A 19,168-nucleotide genomic window follows, 5' to 3' on the forward strand; every position below is an offset into this window, starting at 1 on the left:
CCACACCAGTAAGTATGCATTTCAAGAGAAATCAGACTGAAGCTGTTACCATACCTTCTTAACTAGTTAAGATAGACATACGGAGAACAGATAACTTGATTTAAAAAACAACAGCTATAAAATGAGTTCAGACTTTAATTAGTCATACTTGAGGCCTGATCATGATTACTCCTGGCAGGCAGTACTACGCAATGAGACTGAAGTTGTTGGAGATTGTGCTGCTCACATGTCACAGTTGCTAAATCAGAATTTTCCAGTCCTTGAAAATAAGGAAATCCACAGTGCAGAGTAAATGTGGATCCCTAATAGCTTCTGCAGCTTGTGAAGTAGCCTGGCATAAGGGAAGTGGTACACTCCGTCAGCATTAATATCCCTAAGGTAGCATGGAGAATGAGTACAGCAGAATATTACATTGACTTCCATCGTACAGCAGAATATTACATTGACTTCCATCAGCATCAGTCATGGCTGAGCTCTACTGCTGATGAAGTTTCATTTTTGCTGAATCTGTGTATGTCTCTTCCAGCCACCATCCACACAGAGACTTCAAGATCATAGCAAAAAAATCACTGAAAATTACCAATATTGACTGCATAAGGAGCTGTATAAAAATAAAGGAGGCTGTTCTTTCTTATGCATTTTCACTCCTTCCCTCCCATGTCCTTCTCTTTCTGCTAGAATTTAAAGAAAAACAAAGAAACAAACAGATGTGTTTGGAGCTATTATATCTTTAGGTTTATGCAGCGACTATAGATCCTCATTCTCAGACATATGGCATATAAAGAAAGCTGGCCAGAGCTGGGACAGTGGTGTACTTGCTGGTGATGATATGTTTGCAACAATTGACATAAATAATACAATTATCTCAATTTTTGCCTCCGCTGTATTTATCAATAGCCTCAAGTTTTTGTGGCTTTGCCAACACCCACTGGAGACCATTTTAATCTTTCTTCTGTAAGAATCAAACATAATGGAGGAGATGCTCTCAATTCTTTTATTTTTTGGTCTGCTTGTACTTCAGAAATATGGGCCTGGTAAAAACAGATTATGTGAATGAAGTCAAAGGAAAACAACCTTCAGTCATAGGTCTCCTCTAGAAGGTATCACTAGGGCACTAGGAGACTAAACTAGTAAATCTTGGGAGTCAGGAGACAGTTCATGTCATCCTCTGGTTTGAAATAATTCCACCATATTTTCATTTCACATTAGCAACTTGCAGAGCTATAGAGTATAAGATTTTGGGTTTACTGAAACATGAAAAGATGTGTTCACCATCATGTAATAAACATTGGTAAACTGCTTTAGAGAAAATCTGCCACATAGATTGGTGACTAATGATTTGTGCTCCATAACTTACAACAAAGTTGTTTTCATAAAATAGCATCCTTTTAAATTCCCTTGTGCTGCTTAACACGTGCCCCTGGTAAAGTAGAAGTACATCTTAGATCACTTAGGAGGAAATTTTGTTTTTTTTTCCCATTGAAGCATGCTTTAATCATGTTTTGTGCATGTAATTATGTGTTTATAGTGTTGGCATTCCAAAAGAGTTTCATGGAGCCTGATGGAGTCCCTAGTACTGCTGTCATGTCTCCCATTTAGGTCAGCGGAGGGCATCCCTTCATACAGTGAAACATTATTTTGTGCTCTCGATCCTCTATCATATTCTGCTGTGGATCAGAGGATGGCCTTTGCTTGACAGTATCTTCATGTTCTTCAAGATGCACTTTAGCCATCATATCATGTGCTTTTCTTTCTATTAAATGTTAAATAATACATTTCAATCTCGTCACCCCCTAAATGAAACCAAGCAGTATCTCAGATTTGAATGTTTCATTTTAGTTTACCATAGTTTCACATAATTTCTGTTTTCAATAGACCAGGAGTCTCCTGGAAGCTATTCTTCTGCTTTCACTGATGTGGGACGATGTACTCCAAGGGAGAGAAGAGGAAATACAGACAAAGAGGTAGCAAAACAACAATAAATAATGCAGCTATATGCATCCATGGATATATAAATGGGTAACATACCTTAGACAAGATGTGTGTTGGTTTTAAGACAGTGTAATGATACAGACAAAAGGAGCAATTACTTATCATTAGATGGGACAGCATCCTTCTTTTTCATTAAGGAGATTGATACTCTTTAAAATTTCTTGAAGTATCATGCTTTGTAAGAAGCTGTATCTTATATTATGCAAAACTTACAAGGGTCTGGTTTTATTCCTCTTATAGAACAGATGTGAACCCTTATATCATTACAAATAGTATTTCTCGGAAATAGCATAATCAGGTCATTCTAGCCCCTAGTATAAAAGAGTTTAAAAATATGTGTACTTGCAGAGAAAGACTAAATCACTTTACCAGATATCCTCACATAGTCCTGCTCATCATTTCTTGCACCTTCCCCTGAAGTATTGGGTGTTGGTTACCCATCAGAGGCAGTCACTAGATGAGTGAGGCTCTTGGGTCATACCACAATTCATGTTTCCAGCACAGCTTTGAAAACAGTCAAGTGTGTCAACCACACAGGTGAGGAGGAGTAGGCTTCTTTTACGGTCTTATTTTTGAAACAAGATTGAGCTTACAGATACTTGGTGAGAGAATTTTATAAACATATGAAAGGAATTATATGATGTGATTGTCTGTGATATCAAGAAAGCTGCACAGATATCTTGAGATTACCTCCAGTCCTGTGTTCCTCAGACTTTCTTAAAACTATGAATGTGATTGTAGAAATTTAAAATATTCCTAACGTTTTCCAGCTGTCAGAATATTTTTTTCTCTTTCTTATATATACATATATAAAACATCATGCAGTATTTACAGTTGAAATTAGCCTAAGGATAATAAATTTAACAGAAGAGGTATCTAAAGTATTAGAGAATATTAAGCATGTGAATCTCCATTATACCTAAAGATCAAGCTGCCTACAAGTCACATCTGTATTTAGTTAACTTTTTTTTGTAGTTGTCTTAAATGCAAAACTGCAAAGCTATCTGTATTAAATTCAGGTATTTTAAAAATGGAAATTGCAGCTAAGCCCCGAACATGTAACCGCCTTAAAGAAGGAAGCCGTGTATTTTATTGCCTGTTACTGCAAGAACCAGTGTAAGGCACATGTCCTTTCCTTTTTGGATCTTGGTTGTAAAACCTGAAATATGTTTACTCTACAGTAGTGCTACCTGAATGTATTAATCACTTTGCCTACTTTTCAGAAACTGCCAGCTAGAGCTGTATATGACTTTAAAGCTCAGACCTCTAAGTAAGTACTAGACTTTTGATCATTTAAGAATTCATAATTCAAAAAAAGTCTTCCTAGCACTTATGGCAGCTAACTGCTGTTCTATCCAGTTTCAGCACCCAATGCCATGGAAGCAGAAGACCCTGCTTACTGTCACAGTTGCCTGTGCATTAGCAAACTGTGTAATAAAAATGCCTTACATTATTATATTCTCCATTGTATTTGTTTGAACACATGAATGACTGTGGATCTTTAGCCTTTTAGAGCATGGGTCCTGAGGGTCACCCACTGAACCCTCTTTCTTTGTTTTGAATCGTACTTAGGCTATACGAGGTATAGTGCTTAAAATATTGTCACAAATAATGCGCTTACCAAAGTTCTGTATGATGCTTCAGCATCTTCCTGTCTGTCTTAACATACTCGGGCTCTCTGCAGGAAGTAACATGTCCAATACCAAAACAGACCACAGCAGCCCGTAAGAAAAACAAAACTGGGAAACACTAGTGTAGGATATGAGAGAGTCAAAATACAGCGCCTGTATTTCATACTTGCTGTTGTTTAAACACCCTGGATCATCAGAACAATCTTCGCTGACACTAGAATTATGTCAGCTGAGAAAACTCAAAACTTAAATTATCAAAGCAGCAGATGAGCTCTTGGAAAAACAGATCAATGATACAGTGAAGAACTCCCAGGCTAGGATCTGAAAATATTCTTAAATATTTAGATAATACCCTTTTTTGTATCCAACATTAAACATATCACAGGCCCTCAATATCAGAAATGGTGAGAATATAATCCCGTGTTCCTCATGCTTCTACACAGTTCTGTTGGAAGAAAAATGCTTACAGCAAAAGCATGCCAAGCTTTCCTGCTGCAAAAAGGTAGCAACAGGCCATAGAGACTTGGGATGTATTCTGTTGTTTTCCCTACTGATTTCAAAAAGAACACCAGGTACCCCTCAGATGCATGTCATAAAAGCAGCATCTAAACAGGTGATCCAAAAGACACCATACTTGCATGCAGACCCTATATATACTGAGTGCTCTAGAAATAACAGGCAATACTTCATTGGAATCACAGTGTAAAACAGGCCTACATAACTTTCGTTAGTACCTGGGATTCATAAATGTGAATTGTTTCATTTTATATGGTATAATCAACTAGGGAGTGCACTGCATCTGTGACACTTTTTCTTCAAATGTTCAGTTGTTACATTACTTTTCATTAACAAAGCGCAAAGTTCTCAAACTATGCTGGTAGAAGAGTTAAATGTAAAGTTGTAAGCATCTGATCTAAATAAATTTGTTACAGAGAGCTGTCCTTTAAGAAAGGAGATACTGTCTATATCCTCAGGAAAATTGATCAAAACTGGTATGAGGGTGAGCACCATGGAAGAGTTGGAATATTCCCTATTTCTTACGTTGAGGTTTGTTCCTTGTTTTAATTCATTGAATTTGTTTGGGTAATAAGGCCACAAACTGCATGAGAGTGATGGAAATCTGTGGGGTTTTTTCTTTCCTTAGAAACTTTCTCCCCCAGAAAAAGCACAGCCTGCCAGGCCACCTCCCCCTGCACAGATTGGAGAGATTGGAGAAGCTGTTGCCAAATACAATTTCAGTGCAGACACAAATGTGGAGTTATCACTTAGAAAGGTACATTTTAGAACTGTTTATCAAAATACTGTTATAGTGTCTTCTGCTAAACAGAATTAATATAGGTAAATGCTGTGCTTTGGTGCACTCTGCATTCAATATTTGCTATGCACAAAGCAACGTAATGGTAGGAAACTACTAACATGATAGCTTATTGGCTTGCAGTCTTTCACAGCACTGCAGTGAAAAGACTACTTTGTGTTACTTTTTGCTGTTCAGTAAATTAACTTACAATATATCTGCTGATAACTCATTTTCATAATGCATTTCAGGGAGACAGAGTAATTCTTCTTAAGCGAGTTGATCAAAACTGGTATGAAGGTAAAATAGCAGGAACCAACAGACAAGGCATCTTCCCTGTTTCCTATGTAGAAGTCATGAAAAAGAATGCATCAAAAAGTCTTGATGACTACCCTGATCCTCCGATACCCCAAAGCTATTCTAGTGACAGAATACATCATTTAGGTTCAACTAAGGTAAGGACATGTTGTTTTAATTTGCTGTCCCCCCTACGGTGGGTTTAGAAGGACTTGTAAGGTTTTTTTAATACAATGCATGATTTATTCAATGAGTGCACTATATTTTCTTTCCTTCATAGGTAGACTTGCATTAGTAACTTGGTATTAAAATATTTTAATAGGCAAGTGTGTGTCTTGCATTCTGCCAGGCTTTTTGCCCTTTTCCTCATTAGCTATTACATTATTGAGTAGGGCCAGGCAAAATTTGGGGAGAAAAAAAAATAAAAATAAAAAAATCAAGCCAAAAGAAAACTTATTTTGGGACTCTTAGACAGGATGTGAGCATTAAAGATAAGTCTAGCAGACCTTTCATAGTGCAGTGTGAAGCCATTCCCATGACACAGATACCCCAAAAGCCTGCAGTCCCATAAGCATGCAGAGGTTAAGAGACGGCATTTTGTGTGGGGACGAAGATTGCCAAGACCAGTTCTGTTCCTTTCAAAGTAAAAGAGAACCACTAATTATTTTGTACTATAATGTTTTGCCACTCACACCCAAGAAGGAGGCTGTTGGTAAAACAGAGGTTCTTTGGAGCTGTACAACAACGTGACAAAATTGTTTCATTTAGTAGCAAGGCAACTGTCATCACATTGTTAATGAACTTCATTTCAGACCTTTACAGTTGTAATTTTTTCCACATCAATGTCTGTCGTAGCTTCTAAATTCTTCTCCTTCCTAGTGTGTAACCACCACAAATCACACTACAGGATGCTGCAAAAAGATTTCTGTATTCTGATTTATCATTCACTCATGAGATTTCAGTCACCTGTGTGGGGAACACAAGCCCTTTTGTAGTGGTAAAACTAAGACAGTTTCTGCATACAAACTGTGATCAGCATTAATGTAATATCAATGATTTCAAGTGCTCAAGATGGAAGCTTCTCTAAATCTTCCTCTTTACCTTCATTGTTTCTCTCTTCAGCATGGGTGGTAGGTTTTGTGTGTAGTTGCAAACTTCTTATCCCGCTGTTAATCTCACCGTTTCAGCTGGGTTTCTCCCCTTTTCAACTTCTGCATACGGTCATACTACTGCTCATGTACATGCTTCAGCTTTGAGATAAGCTCCACATTTATTTGCAACTTTGGGGACAGCTACCAAAGATGTCGTTTATAGACTACAGTGGCCTCTGAAAATACTGCTTACAACTAAACAGTATTGGCTGGGTTAGGATAGCTGCTACAACAGATCTTGTCTGATTTTCCAGAATGTGTCACAACAGGGAACTAGCTCCTCTCTCTTCCATTCTGACAAAACTGTAGAAATGAAGTAATATCAAACTCTATAGCTGCAGGCTGAGGTATTCATAAGCTAGGGCCCCTTACGATTACAGGAATCCACAGGTTCCTGAAGGCAGGTCAAGAGTACGAGGCATCTTAGGTGCTCTGTGCTACGGAGCTATCTCTTGGTATTTGGAGATGCCTCTCCCCCCATTTTCTATGGAACTGACTTGTCTCTAAGACATACTGCAGCTAAAGCTGGTGTTTGTATAACCCTATAGGCAGTGCTGAACACAGGAAATGTTTCAAAGCATTTACATTCAGATTACAAAACTGGCCTGCCACTATTATTAAGTTAGTTTTGTAGGGGAGGAAAGTGGAAGAAGCCTTCTTTGTAACATGGGAAACTTGAAATCATCTGGTTCTAGCCTAAGTAATAAATAAATAAATAAATAAATAAATAAGAGCCTCCACTGACACTCTTAAGCAGACATCTTGTTTCTGAATTCAGCTGTATTCAGAAGTGGCAATACCATGTCAGGAGACATCTTGTTCCTGACTATCTAGGAGGACTTTAGCAGTCCTGAAGGTGTTCTGAAGTTTACCACAATTACTGATACCACTTTTCCTATGTAGTCTTTTAGCACATATCTCTCCCTGTTGCTAGAGCAATTGCACTAAACTTCTCTGGCCTAATAGTGATAAAAATAAGTAAGCAATACAAGTCAGGAGCATGCTTTGTTCTCTGTAACTTGTGCAAGACCATCTGTGTCTCTAGCTCTAGCGCAGTCTTTAGCCATGGGAAACCAAAAATGGCAATGTCTCCTCAGCAGCATTATTGACCTTAAAGCCACAGGTTAGAGACCCTTGTTCAAGAGGAAAGGTGAGGGAAAAAGACTTGAGCATTGCTTTTAACAGCATACCTCTGTTAGCAGGCTTCATTGTATCAGTCTATACCATTTACTTTGGTACAAAAGACTCTGTAACAAAGGTTGGTCTAGCTATAAAATAAAGCTATTTGCCTCAAGAAAACTCAAGAGAAGGTAAGTAAATTAGCCTTCCTATTCTGTGACATTAATTTGTCCTTTTGAAATTACTTTCCTATTCTAGCGCAATAAAGTCTAAATTAGTCCAGCTATCTTAGAGATGTACATCTGATTATTCTGTACAATTCTAATAATGAGATCAAAGTTTTTTTCACTCAATTTTAATTTTGAGGATGGTTAGTAACAAAAATGCATTTTCAGTATTTACTGAAGCAATGGATATCTACTGATGCTGTGTACGTATGACTCACCAGTCTCTCATTCTTACCAAAGGACGTTTCTTTTACCAGAAGGATACTTCAATCAATATTATGTAACGGTACTCAAAATATACTGCTGTGTACTGTGCTGTCACTATTTTAAAAGCATTGTTGACTGCCTACATTCAATTAGAATTGAATGTACCTTTCTCAAATGTAGATGTCATTTTGAACTAATAGGGTTACTTCTGAAAAAAAAAAAGAAAATAAATGCATTCTGTAGCTGCTCATGCCTTAATAAAAGTATGCAATGTATTCAAGATGTTTCTTAAACATTTACTCAGACTACGAAGAAAGAGTGCAAACATTAGGATAATTAGAAAGCTCCTCAGTTGTTATAGCTTAAAAGAAGTACTTACTGATACCAGAAGTGTACTTCTGAAAATGTTAGTCTCAAAATAACAGCAATGGTTTGGAGAAAAGTACATTAATATTAATTGTATGATTTAGTAACCTGTGACAGGCTCACTAACAGAGCACCATAAGTAACATAACTTCAGCAGATCAGATGCAGGTCGCCTCCATGAATGTAATGATTCAGATGTGTCTTAATGTCTGACATTTAAGCCTCAAGCCAGAACCTGTTACAGTTTCAGTTTTCAAATGTCTTTCCTGCTGTTCTGATTCATGTAGCAATGATTTCAGACAGCCCTGCTCACTGAAATGATATCCTATAATCCAGATGATGGTACAGACATTTTTCTTTTCCAGTCTACTCATATCCTAGTTCACTGTCATGCTTATTTATTTAAGTTCCCATGTTTTTCTTATTTTTAAAGTTGCCTTCCCAAGCACTGTCCCCACTTCCCAGGCACCTTTCCTCCTCTTGGTCACACATCGATCAAAAGATTCTCCAGGCTGCCACTAGTGACTGGTTTCCAAGAACTGTTGGGTTTTCACCTTCAAGCATATGCATCTTACCTTCTCCACCATTTCCAGACAGTTTTCTTTGTGACTTAGAAGAACTCAGTTCTTTGGCATTAACAACCTCAGAGTCTGTAGCGATCTCCCCAGGTAATAGCAGTCACCACTTAAAGGATGATCCCATTATTCCAAATACAGAGGTGTCTCTCAGCTCTCCTACAGCTTTTCCTCTATCCTTTCTTGTATCTGCCTGTGTCTCATCTTCAGCCAGCTCATCTCATGACATAGCATATACGTATACCAGCAACAACACCAAACCAGGAAAAGATAAGGAATTGAGAGGTATACTTGACTCTTCCTCAGTTGTTGAAGTACCTAGAGACTTGTCAGATACTGCAGCAGAAGGTGAACATGTTGGCATTATCTGTAACGTCCCTCCACCACAAAAATATGGCTCCTCCACAATGCTAGCTGCCATTCCTGAAAACGAAGAAGAAATCTGCACTGCAGATCTGTCAGTTAATATAGGGGATCAGTCAGAGCCTCAAGAATCAGATGTCTACAGAGAAGCACAAGATACAACAGAAGAACTGACCAGACTCTATATAGAGGAGGAGGATCTGGGACATGATAATTTAGAATTCCCAATAGCAAGTGGAGGAGACTCCATGGTATGTCATGAAGGATACACTTCACCGAATATCAATAAGGTATTTTAATTTCTGAAAAACCTGGCTTCTGTGTTCAGTTAGTTAGTGTAATTATTCCCTGCCTCATTTGTGTGGTTGGTTGGTTTTGTTTGTTTGGGTTGTTTTTTTTTTTTGTCCAGGTTGAACAGGGCTTTCAGTAGCCTGGTCATCTGGAAGGTGTCCCTGCCAATGGCAGGTGGGTTGGAACTAGATGATTGTTAAGGTCCCTTCCAACTCAAACTATTCTATGATTCTACTTACATGTTTGTATCATGCACAGTTTTATATTATTGCAGTGTTAGGGGATAATCCCTTCCCAGAAGCAGGCATATACACTATTTCAAGTTCTAGGGTGTACTAGTTCTGCTGGTCTTTTCCCTTCCACCCTTGTAAGCTGCCATCAAACTTCTGATGCAAAAAGCCAGTGAACCATTTTCTTCACTGGCCCATTACATGCCACCCCTTTTGAGTCAGAGCCCCCAGCAAGCAAATGCTCTCAACAGCCTTCAGAGGGGGTGACATGCCGCCTGCAGAGACTCAGCAGTTTGTACTTCCCATGTGTCACTTCACGAGCTGATATATTTATAGTAGATTCTGTGAATGTGACTAATAATAACAGATCAGATTATGTTTGGCAGTTAAACAAATGCTTCCTCCTCAGTTCCTCTCTGGGACAACAATGAATTATCCCAAATGCATGCTAGCCATTAAATGCCACAATATTGCTGCACAGTTTGTGGGGTTTCTAGGCAAAGTTTTAGAACAGATTTTTTCTGTCCCGCACTTATTCCAACAGATAGTTCAGGCAGTTGCTTTGGCTGTCACATGCAAACATGTAAATCAGATATTTAGGACAATACATTTTAGGCCAAATGCAAAACTAGTTAATTAGAAAGATTTTGCAGGCTACCTCTACCCTTACTTGACCTGGAAAACAGGAGAAAACTGTAACAGCAGAGGTGAAATCTACAGCCACAAATGGCAGCTTGTTTTGATTTCTGAGGGAAGGAACCTTCTTCCAGAAAAGTATATTCACTAATAACAAAATTAGCATCACACTTCTGGCTGCTCAGGTTAGTTACATGACCCATTATTGAGCATTTTTTCAGGTTAGTTACATGACCTGTTACTGAGCATTTTACATCCTTCACAGCTGGTTTTATAGCACAAATTCTCATTTTGCTCAAACTTTTAAGCCATCTCTACTTACTGAGGGAACATCAGGACACTGTGATCCTTTGTGCCTTTCTTCTAATCTTCCATTTCACTCTGCCAAGGCACCAGCTTCTCACTCTGTTCCTACCACATCCCAGTCTACTGCTTCCCTCTCATCTCTTCTCCTTTCTAAACCCTTACTTCAGCAGGAGAAAGACTCACCAAAGTTAAAGGTAACTGTACCTCTGGAGTATGGATTGTTGCGAATCTTCATGTGTGTTAAATAACTGCAAGGCTAACACTGAGCTTGATATTTTCAAATGTATTGTTCCCTTTACTAATATTAAACACAGCACATGGAGTATTGTGATAGGCCTTTTTCAAATGAAACGCAAAGTAAAACTATAATCAGTATGATAAAATGAAATACCTTAAGGAGAAATCAGTGACAGGAAAGTAGAACTCAAGTTAAAGGGCATACCAGGGCATCTGTAACTCTTACTTAGTTGAAAGAAACAGAATCATATTAAAGTACACAGAAACTAAGTAACATCTGTAGTTCACAAGTGGTTTCAATTTCAATCCAAAGCCTGGGAGAACAGTCATAAATTTCACAGGGAAGAACCACTGCTGAGGGTCATGTTCTAAATACCAATTCTGTTAGTCAGGGACTGGACAAGATTATTCCCTCTTCAGGACTACACTTTGTGTCAGCACTGCAGCTCTGTGGCAGAAAAATGAAATCTGGAAGTGGGCAAAGTCAGTTTCCAGTGCTGACATCCAAAAAGTCCATCTGTTCATGGAAAGGAGAAAAGGCAATGCAAAAAGTTTGAGAAACATCCTAGGAAAAGTGATCATTAACTCTATAGGGGGAAAAAAAAAAAAAACCACCACACACACAAAAACAAACAAAAAAAAAACACCCACCTTTTTTTCCCCTCTCTCGAATATCTACCACATTTTCCAATGTGTGTTCATGGAAAACCCAGGTGTAATAGACTCAAGGAAGTCTTATGGTACACCAGATCCAGTGGGTTTTTTTTCCTGAAGCAGGGAAGAGACAAAGAGACACAAGGATTCTTTCCAGGGCTTAGTTATGTTTCACCTCAAAGAAGGGGTAAAACACAGTACTGCATTTGTTTCTGCAACTTGGAATAATTTTTCAGCTGAGTGGCGCTTTGGATGGGTACCTTTTGCTTAGGCCTAACTGGCAAAATTTAGAAAATTCCTCATCTACATTGAAATTGTGCTTAGGTGACCCTGATATTCCTTTCTCTTGCTTGAGCGAGGCATGTTAATCCTAGCTGAAAATAAATAGAAGGAATATCTGGTTTGAGAGTTAAAAGATCTGCTCCTGGGAACCTCCTAATAGTGTATTGCTCTTCATTGGGCATGGTTGGAAGCAAGGTACTAAATAACCAAGGGAGATGACTCCCACCTTGCAGACAGAAGAACTAGAGGTGTGGAGGGCTGCTACAGAGTTCTAGCTGTTAATTATTATTTTCAAATAATTTCAAATGTGGATTATTTTTTAAGTCTAGGGAACTTTATAAGATTCCTTGATAAACTTAATCAATATAGAGTTACCTATTTGAAAATTGTTGGAATTACTAGAATACACTCCTACCAACAACATACTTTCCTTCAGATGGTATTTCCAAAATGAGATAAAGGGTAAGCAAGCCTTTTTCAGCAGTCAATGCTGACTATATTGTCAGAGCAGAGAGTATGATGAAAGTAAGTGTAGCCAGGTTTTGGCTGTCACAGTTTGTTGTGACATAGTCTACAGGCTGAACTTGAGAAGGAAGGACAGCTCCTATCCTCTTCTCTTTCTGCATGTTGTCTGTGATTAGAGTCTGCTTTCACATGAGACATTTCCATGACTCAAATATCACAACTGAAGGGAGGTTCTTCAGAGAATTCTTGAAATTGTATACTGATACTTTGGTAATTTTTGTTAATGTAAAAAATACATGCATATGTGTGTATACATATTTGGAATGTGGCTCAAATCTAGAGCGTGATCAGGAACTTGGGTAGTAGAATACAAGAAGCTACGGGTGGGAAGCGTCACTCTGCTCCATGTTGGTGGGAGAGATGTGTCCTCCAACGGAAAAAAAGAAGACACTTCCCAAGGAGAAATGCTGATGTTTTCCTGCATCATCAGCCTCCCGTGGTATCCTTTTTTGTTACCCTCTCAGCTTCTAAGAGGGAGCTGTTCTTCTGTCTTGCCACATTCTACTTGCAACCAGTCACAAATTCCAATGTCAGCAGTATGCATTCCCCCAACTCACTCCTGCCCCTGAGAACTCACATTTGCTGTGCACACAGCCTAGCTGAATTCTAACAAGTTTTTAGCTGATTTAAAGTGATAACAAAAGAAGTTTTCTTCAAAGTACTTTCCGTCAAGTATTTACTTGCTTTCTAAATGCAGATATAAGGTCTGTGGTCTGTTTAACTGCAAGGAATGACAACATTTGTCATAAGTATTTCTGCTCGGTGCTGTTGAGCTTTTCTGTATTATTAACTGAGCTACTTCAGCAGGTATACTTGCAATAACTGTTCCAACTGCATACACTATGTGCAATTGATCTTTTAGCTGTAATGTGTATGGGCATGTGCCAGAGCAGCAAACCGTTGAAAAAAAAGATACAGTGGCAACAATGAAAATACCATATACTAATAATAGTACCATTGTTTGCACCTAACAGTTGCTTTTTGTTACCAAGAAAAGCATGTCCAGTTTGCATGTGTGAATGCAGCAACAAAAATCCCAAGATGCTTCATTCTTAAACTCTCACTTGACACAGTTTTTGTGATTTTTCTAGGCTAATTTAAAGAGAGAGATATTTGTTCTGGGTAAACCTCCTCGTAGCCCAGAGATGACTAGGAGATCCTACTACAAACCTGTCAGAGGTCACAGCTATTCACACAGGGTATGGTACTGGATGCCCAGTGTGCAATAACAGCATTCCCATACAAAAGGAGCTCAGTGTCTAGTCTTGAAATATTTTGCTTTTCCCAAGTGTCTCAATACTATCAGTATGCCATGTTTTCTTCCTGTTGTGCTTCTGTGCTATGTCTGTGTAAAGCCAACAGGTCTGTGTGTGAAAAAACTTATTTTATACATCAGTCTGTTGTATCTCTGCAGTACTGCATAGTATTTCCAGTGCTACAAGATTTAAGAGATCAAGATTCTTTACATTTAGCCTGTTTCTTCCTAAGTTACTCCTCTGTTTCAAAGCATTTCTAGCTTATTAAAATTACAGCTTCAAAAATTATACTTCACTGCATGTATACAGGCTTTTGCATACAGGCTGAATTCCTGGGTTTGAATCCATATCCTTCTTTTCAAATGTTTTGTTGCTGCTATATCATGTTCACTCACTACTCTCCTGCTTATCCAAGCACTCTTATTCCAGACTGCCATTCTCTTTAGCCTTCCCTTCATATCTGTAATACAACAGTAACATAACTGTAACACTTTTACCTAGCCAGAAAGTCAGGGTGTTTAAAGTTTGCATGTGTTTCACTCAAAAAAGTGATCTGAATTATGAAAAAAAAAAAAAAACAACCTAAACTATAGATGAGAATGAGAATTTATGGTTATGTTTTACTTTCAGTTTAGGACTAAATTAGTCTTTGTATTGATTTCTTAACATTTGGCTCTTAAAACTGACAACACAATGAACTGCTTACCATGCTGTTGCTGCTGGTCTTAGGTAATCATATTTCTGGTGGTTCCCTTTTAAGTGAGAGATAGGTGCATTTTAAGTGAAGGTACGCAGTTTTGTGTAACTGTCGAAGTCTTGGCTTTCTGGCAGGCCTCGGTTTACTCCAAGGTATGAGGGGACAGTGCTGTCATCACTAAAGAGAGCAGTTTAATCATAGAAAGGCCAGGATCATGTAGTAGCAGACCAACACCATCCTAAAAAAAAGTCCAACTGGGAGTAAGATCCATAAAAAGGGATTAAGCCCTATTTCAATTTTGCATGTCACTCCAAGTGAATGGCGCATAATCAATATATTAAGAAGATTGTATTGGTCAACATTTAGTGCATTACTGACTTTAAATCAAACACTACAAGATCACAAATTGTACACCTAATTTGCATGTTCCGGACTATACTGAACTACTATCTGCAAGCATGTATCAATCAATCATGAAATTCAGGTGTACAGCTGTGACCATTGACTTGACTACACCCTAGTGTTTTTTTGATTAGGTCCTACATTTTTTTTTTCCAGGAACTGAGTTATAGCTGAAAACTAGAAGTCCTAAGCACCAAGAGCTACCCATGTAGTGATGCATTTCATTGTACCTTTTGAGCACAAGCAGCTAGATGCTGCAAAAGTCTCCATTTTAACACATTCCTCCATAAGGGAATAAGAGCTTAGGGAAAGAAAATAGAGAGCTTCTTGATGGCAGCTGGGGTACTATTGAAGAATGCATTCAGATAGAGAGCAAGCTCCAAGGTCCCTCTGTTCAGACATAGCACAGATTACTTCACCCCAGTTTACCCAGATTCTAATTCCATCAAAGTTTTCTCTGTGGCAATAACAGAGTTGAAAGCCTTTACTCACCTTGATTTTCTATCATACATTTCTACATAGTTAACTAGGAATCAAAAGTTTTAAAGTATTGAAGCATATGCAGAAAAAGATAACACCGACTTACCCAGTTTGTTCCTGGCTTGGTATTATGTTCAAAGCATTAAATCATTTGTAGTATTGGTTGGGCTGTTGACTTCTATTATTTGCAAGAAAAATCCTTAACCTCAGTTGAGTTCTCTTGCATTTCTATTTTTGGCATTGAGCAAAGTTACAGACTTGGTAAAAGGTTAGTAGAAAATACAGTCAGATGCCAGTCCAAATACCAAGCAGTCTGCCCAATGGAATATTCTCTTCTTGCCTGACAAGCCAGTTGTTAAAGTGTATTTACTGAGAACAAAAATGGCTAATTTGCAATCTTTCTTTATTGTTGGATTCTTCAGTAAGTTGTCAATCTTCCCTGAACACTGCCAGAGGAGAGTTGAATGAGGGAGAGAAAAGAGTCAAAGAGTAAAAACAAATTTTATTGGACTTTGAAAACCTCTTTCCCACTAAGCTGTCATAAATACAAATAGAAGCTCTGCAGCCTACCTGCTTGCATCTTTAGGTATCTTTTTAAAGTTATACTCTCTAGACTGTAAAGATGAAGTGGAAAACGTTCACAGTATTTGCTGCATGTACACATACAAACGTGATGAAAAGAAATTTAAGTGCTACAGTTTCACCTGGAGATGTTGTGAGGAGCTGGGGCAGGGGAAAAGAAAGTGTGTTTTACCATTCAATTTATATCAGGCTGTGGGTTGTTTACCACTGCCTTCTCTCATGGAAGACTGCATCATCTTCAAGAGTAAACTGAAGCAAGATGAACTGAAATAGTCAAACCTGGGAAAGACGCGACCATGGAGCAATAAGACAAATCCCATGGCTTCAAAATCAGTTTGCAGTTTGCTCAATTCCCAAAAGAAAGTGCTATGGACTGGGTTTGATACCCACACTCCCAAAACAGAAAGGGCTCCTAGACTTGTCTCTACAGCACAACCATAGGGCATTCTCAGTCATCAGAGAATATGATCACTGCTTGCGTCAAGAGCTCTCCCAAGTAGCTGCTCCTGCGCTGTTTCTGGACTCAGCCAAAGTCGAATCGGAACAAGTCAATGTCTTTTTAAGCAGGATGTGGTTTCTGTAGGAGATTAGTATTTTCCATTTTTATTGCATCCAGATTTATTGGATGTTGGTGGTGGGCAATGCTCCATTAAGAAGGAAAGTAGTTCCTTTCATAAAGCTTTGCACTGGAAATACAAACTGTTTTCCTCTGAAGTAAAAGTGTTAACTATTATTTTCAGAGAATTACATGCATTCTTCCCAAATTCTTTCTGCTCTTTGGCTCCCAACAGCCTGCATGGCTTTGTGCTCCCCCTTGACATGAAACAGAATTAATGAAAGCATAGCATGTTATGCCTGCCAAGTTAGTACTCTGTGTGTGTAATGTACATTGGTATGTTGTCTATGAATATTGTAAATTTTGCCATTATTTATAGGAGATTTTATTTCTGGTTGTCTAAAAATATACTTCACCCAAGGAATGTCAAATGTTCATCTGATTTTTCGAATGCTATCTCTGTTTCACAGTGAAGAGGCAGCAGGGCTCTATTCCAACTTTCTACTATACTACAAATAGAATTCAAGTTCACAGTTTTACTTTAGTTCTCATTAAGTCCTCCAAAATCAGATCTTTACGCCTGCCATTTTCTGTTGCTTGACATGTCTTAAGTATTCATTGTGAGTTGGGGGTGGGTTGGGGAGGGCGTCGTTTTACGCAAGGTAGAATGTGAACTCTCAAGCAATCGTGTATCATGCCCCTATCCAACTGCTTGGACCTTACACTACAAATCTTTATTACATTTCAAATCATTTCATTTCAGCCACAGCGCCCTGTGCTTGCTCATGAAAACATACACAGTGGGGGGGAACCGTAAGTATACTTCTTGTCTACTGAACCAAAACCTAACGTTTAAGCAATAGCCAGCACTTTGTCAAATAATTTGGTAACCTGCCAACTGCAATTATGAAGAGATTTCAGAAATTTACAGATAACCACATGATGTAGGAAGATGTCCCAGAGGGCAAGCCTTAGTTGTTTAATTTACAAGCTCAGACAGATGTGCCAACTTAGTTCTCCATCATTTAAACTTAAAGGGGGGTAGTAATTTTGTAAAAAGAAAGGTTTAACTTCTTTTTATTCTCTCTAGTTTTATACCTCAGCAGAATGCCCATTAAAGATTTGACATTGATTCAGCTCATTGACTTTACTGACTTGACACAATTAATTATTCAGAAACAGTTCTGGATATGAATAGAGAGAAAAAAAAATATTTGATAACATTGATCACAGGCTCACACTTTTTGATGTAATTTACATGTACAACTTAAAAAGTAGATACAACAAAGCCATTCTGAAAGCTATAACTATACCACAGTAACACATAACAAAAATTGGACATTTTAGATTCAATCTCACTAAACCCACAAGCTCCTGTTGGTATTGTTGAGCATACTCAAGCACATAAGTCTGTTTTGTAGTTTTGTTCAATATAGTTTAAGTCGTTCATGACTGAAGTTATTTATTCCTAAAAGTAGAAATAGAAATATATTTAAATTGCCAACCAACTATTCTTTGTCTTGAATATGTATTCTGTTAGCAATATAAATGGCAGTGGAGTTCTCATGTTTAAGAAATTATTTCATTAGCAAAGAGAGAATGAAATTACTATAAGAGTTGTTAAAATGGATTACCTAGAAAAAAATTAGATGATATTTCTAAAGTACCGCATGATAACTGGGGAGTTCTCATTTCTGTATTTGAGTAACTGGTTTGAATCTTGTTCATGACACATTATATCTGCAACTCTGCACCTTTAGAAGCTGTGTTTAATCAGTTTTCAGAGTGTCAGCATAGCTCAGCTTTCCTGGAATAATAAGCGTGACAGAAAATGTGATTGCCATTTAATTCTTTGCACAACTTGTTCTTACTCCTGCCACACAAATTAACAGAGGTAATTGCTTAAATAACCAGTCCCGTTCCACTTTGTTAGTGTGATTAAAATGTAAAAATAGACTTTTCAGATTTGGGGAGATAACTGCTGGTCACAAGATATTAAGTCTTTGTTTTGTCCAAACCAACAACTTGAAAAATAAGTGTAGCTTATCCAAGGCCATCATTACACTAAGCCAGCACCAGTCTCTAGATAGGATTTTAAAATGGGACTTTCATGAGCAGGAATTTTTCACTGAAATAAAAATGTCATTCAAGCCATGGAAATTTTGCCTGAATGATACAGAGCTAATGGAAATATTCAGTACCAACACATCAAAGGGGTGCTACTTTGTTTTTATTGGGGGAAGTGTAATTGCATTATGGTTTTAAAGTCAATGAACTGTTGTTAAGAGGGAGGAATGGACATGGTTATATTTTGTTTCAGTATTTTGAAATTAAGACCATTTCCCTTCTACAATTTCTGCAGTTGCACCCTGCTCCTTTACAGTCAGTCATAGCTGGGGCACAGACTGTTATTTAAAAAAGGCAGATTCTGACCCTGCAGGACTTCTGCAGCTATTTGCAGCCCAGGCACCCTCAGTTCCCCCTATTAAGAGTTTATTGCTATTCTTTCAATTCCAAGAAATCAAATTAAAAGCTGCTGAGGAATGAAAGATAATAAATTCAGTAATCTCATACCTGTTTCCATTTATCCAGTATTATTCATTCTGCAGCTTTTGGCCAGGGTAGAGGTACAAGTCAGTTTCTTAATACTGTTTGCATTCCCATCGTTACGTTCCCCGATTTGAGTCTCTCCCTTACTGGCTGAGATATATGGTTTTTATATATGTAACAGGGGCAGTTTTAATCAGGGAAGGGGTTATGGCTCTGTTTCCAAATAGCAATTTCTCTCGGCCTTCCCCCCGGAGGAAGACGC

The 19,168-nt window shown here is 38.1% G+C and overlaps 1 protein-coding gene across 13 annotated transcripts in view; it reads left to right on the forward strand.

The window, feature by feature from the left end:
* Window positions 1–19,168, forward strand: part of SORBS2 (sorbin and SH3 domain containing 2) — a 148,630-nt gene that overhangs the window by 125,905 nt on the left and 3,557 nt on the right. For 9 of the 13 annotated variants that reach the window (XM_057420326.1, XM_057420327.1, XM_057420325.1 and 6 more), the window contains 6 exons: window positions 1,876–1,964; window positions 3,216–3,262; window positions 4,556–4,670; window positions 4,768–4,896; window positions 5,169–5,372; window positions 17,120–17,169. In XM_057420326.1, the coding sequence (XP_057276309.1) occupies window positions 1,876–1,964; window positions 3,216–3,262; window positions 4,556–4,670; window positions 4,768–4,896; window positions 5,169–5,372; window positions 17,120–17,169 (634 nt within the window). Of the gene's footprint in view, window positions 1–1,872; window positions 1,965–3,215; window positions 3,263–4,555; window positions 4,671–4,767; window positions 4,897–5,168; window positions 5,373–8,717; window positions 9,513–10,768; window positions 10,880–13,474; window positions 13,583–17,119; window positions 17,170–19,168 lie in introns of all 13 variants that reach the window. The other 4 variants (XM_057420320.1, XM_057420323.1, XM_057420322.1 and 1 more) reach the window with 3 other exon arrangements.

This window comes from Pezoporus wallicus, unplaced genomic scaffold (genome assembly GCF_028554395.1).
Source record: "Pezoporus wallicus isolate ANWC-B61680 ecotype Strahan unplaced genomic scaffold, APGP_CSIRO_Pwel_v1 contig_5552, whole genome shotgun sequence".
NCBI lineage: Eukaryota > Metazoa > Chordata > Aves > Psittaciformes > Psittacidae > Pezoporus > Pezoporus wallicus.